The 2337-nt window shown below is 32.0% G+C and overlaps 1 protein-coding gene across 2 annotated transcripts in view; it reads right to left on the reverse strand.

Moving 5' to 3' along the window:
* Positions 1 to 2337, reverse strand: part of LOC106880738 (exocyst complex component 7) — a 32209-nt gene that overhangs the window by 18494 nt on the left and 11378 nt on the right. For both annotated transcript variants that reach the window (XM_014930821.2, XM_014930822.2), the window contains exons 9-11: positions 1950 to 1999; positions 1707 to 1813; positions 787 to 891 (exon numbers count right to left, since the gene is read on the reverse strand). In XM_014930821.2, the coding sequence (XP_014786307.1) occupies positions 787 to 891; positions 1707 to 1813; positions 1950 to 1999 (262 nt within the window). The remainder of the gene's footprint in view (positions 1 to 786; positions 892 to 1706; positions 1814 to 1949; positions 2000 to 2337) is intronic.

A 2337-nucleotide genomic window follows, 5' to 3' on the forward strand; every position in this document is an offset into this window, starting at 1 on the left:
CTCTTGATTATTCTTTGTGGTCAATTCTGGAGAATGAAGCCTGCTCTACTCCTTGCCAAAATATTGAAGCTCTAAAGAAAAAATTGACCAAGTGCTGGAATAAAATACCCTTAGATGTTGTGCGTGCTGCTATAGATGACTTCCCAAAAAGACTTCGTAGTGTTGTGAAGGCACGAGGTAAACATTTTGAATAAAAGTTACACCATATTGTTCCTTGGGCATTTGCAAAGCATATTTTGTAATAGTGGGTTGTTAAATAAATTTTTGTCGGGATAAATCTGTTTTATTTTGTAACAGTATTTATGCCCCACCCTGTAGTATCAGTCTCTCCTGTTGGACCACTTAGTTACAAGGATTTAAACAAACCTACACCACCATTTGTAAAGCTATAGGAGAGGGGGACAAACATAACATAAAGATACAGATGCACACACACACACAACACATGATGGCCATCCACACAGTTACTGTCTACAAAATTCACTCATATGGCATTTTGGTTGTCCAAAGTGACACACAATGGGATTGAACCCAAAACTATGTGGTTGCAAAGCAAAATTTTTAACCACACAACCATGCCTATGCTTATATAATATATGACAGCCTTTCACACAATTTTTATCTATCAATTTCTACTCACATAGTAACATGATATATGTAATTTCATCTAAGATATCATATCATTAGAACAAAATTACTATCCTTGATGTTTCTTCACTCAGATGCATCCTTAAAATAGACACATGCAATAAAAAAATAGTAAGTTTATTTTGGGGAAATATCTACCTCTCCTTCACTAACCACCATCTCTAGTGCTCGTAGAATGACTTTATCAAACTCCATACGCTGATATTTTTCTGGAATAATACCATTCATTAGTTGTGCTTCACTCTGAAATTATACATAAAACAAATTAATAAAATTATAGATAAAATAGACATTTGCTAATTATAGTTGAAAAGAAAGTTAAGACCAGTTTGGAATCATCTCAATCATTTTGGCTCAGAATACATGTAACCTTTAAGGTTACATGTATTATGAGGCAAAATGATTGAGTAGTTAAGTAGCTGAACCATTACAAACATTGTATTGTGTCCCTGGGAAAGATCTTTTAATACACTTTCCACAATTAAGTTAACAAGTTTACTTCCAGTTCATGGTCAGAGTGGGTAAAACATTAAACTGTATAAGCAAATGCTTTACAAATGTAAAAGTTTACAAAAAGCCATCACATTAGATACTTTAAAATTAAATATTTGTGATGTGTCATACATGCATTTCTAGTTCTCATTACAAAAGATAATTTTATGAGACTCCAGCAAATAAGATCTGAAGAAGGAATTCTAATTCCGAAATATCATCGGACTATAGTTTACCAAGTTACAACAGGTATATAGTCCATTTTTGTTCTATAGTGCAGTGTTATACCTTCCTAAAGTTTTTATTCTTTACAAACAATACACAATGCTTCAAGCGAACTACAATACTCTCCTATTTCTTTTCATATTTTGAAAACAATGCAATCTTTTACGCCATCAAATACAGTAAGTTTAATGGTTTAAAGTATCAAAATGAACAATTGATGAGAAGATCTACTGCAGATTTGTTTCGATCAAAATAACATGGGAAAATGAAGTGAATGTAGTTATGAAAAATGAAAAATGAAAAATGATAAACAGTTACAGTTTCAGATATCATGTTCTTACTTGCATTAACTTGAGCAAAGCAGTCATCTCTGTAATGTAAAACTCCACCTCAATCTCAGCAGGGTCTTCTTTTACACCTTCTGTAGATGAGCCGGTTCGGCGATGACCTACACAGAACAAACGAACATTTTTCTTCCGAGTTAAAATATTTTCAAACTGAAAACATTTTTTAATGAAATTTCCATTCTTCATAAATCTACAGCATTATAGCCTATTTTAAGTGAAGCATATAAATCAACTTACCAGATTCAAATGAGGATTTGATGAGAGATGTAGAGGCTTTCTTCAGATATCTGAATTAACAGAAAAAGGATTACAAAACGATGAATATGAAAAAGGATAAAACTGAGAAAAAAAAAAAGGTTTCTTTTAAAGTATGAAATAAAATTTTAACAAGGATATAGTCATTGAAATTGATTTCAGTATAGTACTAATAATTCCGATGGGATCTGAGCCCAAAAGGATGAGACATCAAACTAGAATACACAAAGCAATTAGCCTGATGCTCGACTAATACAATTATTCAATAATAGGGAATTGACTTACTGTTTGTATATTACTGATATTAATATTATTAACCCTTTCAACCTGGAAATTTTTCTCAAGAATTTTCTCTCAAATCACTAATGGC

The sequence above is a fragment of the Octopus bimaculoides genome, chromosome 6 (assembly GCF_001194135.2).
Source record: "Octopus bimaculoides isolate UCB-OBI-ISO-001 chromosome 6, ASM119413v2, whole genome shotgun sequence".
In the NCBI taxonomy this organism is placed as follows: domain Eukaryota; kingdom Metazoa; phylum Mollusca; class Cephalopoda; order Octopoda; family Octopodidae; genus Octopus; species Octopus bimaculoides.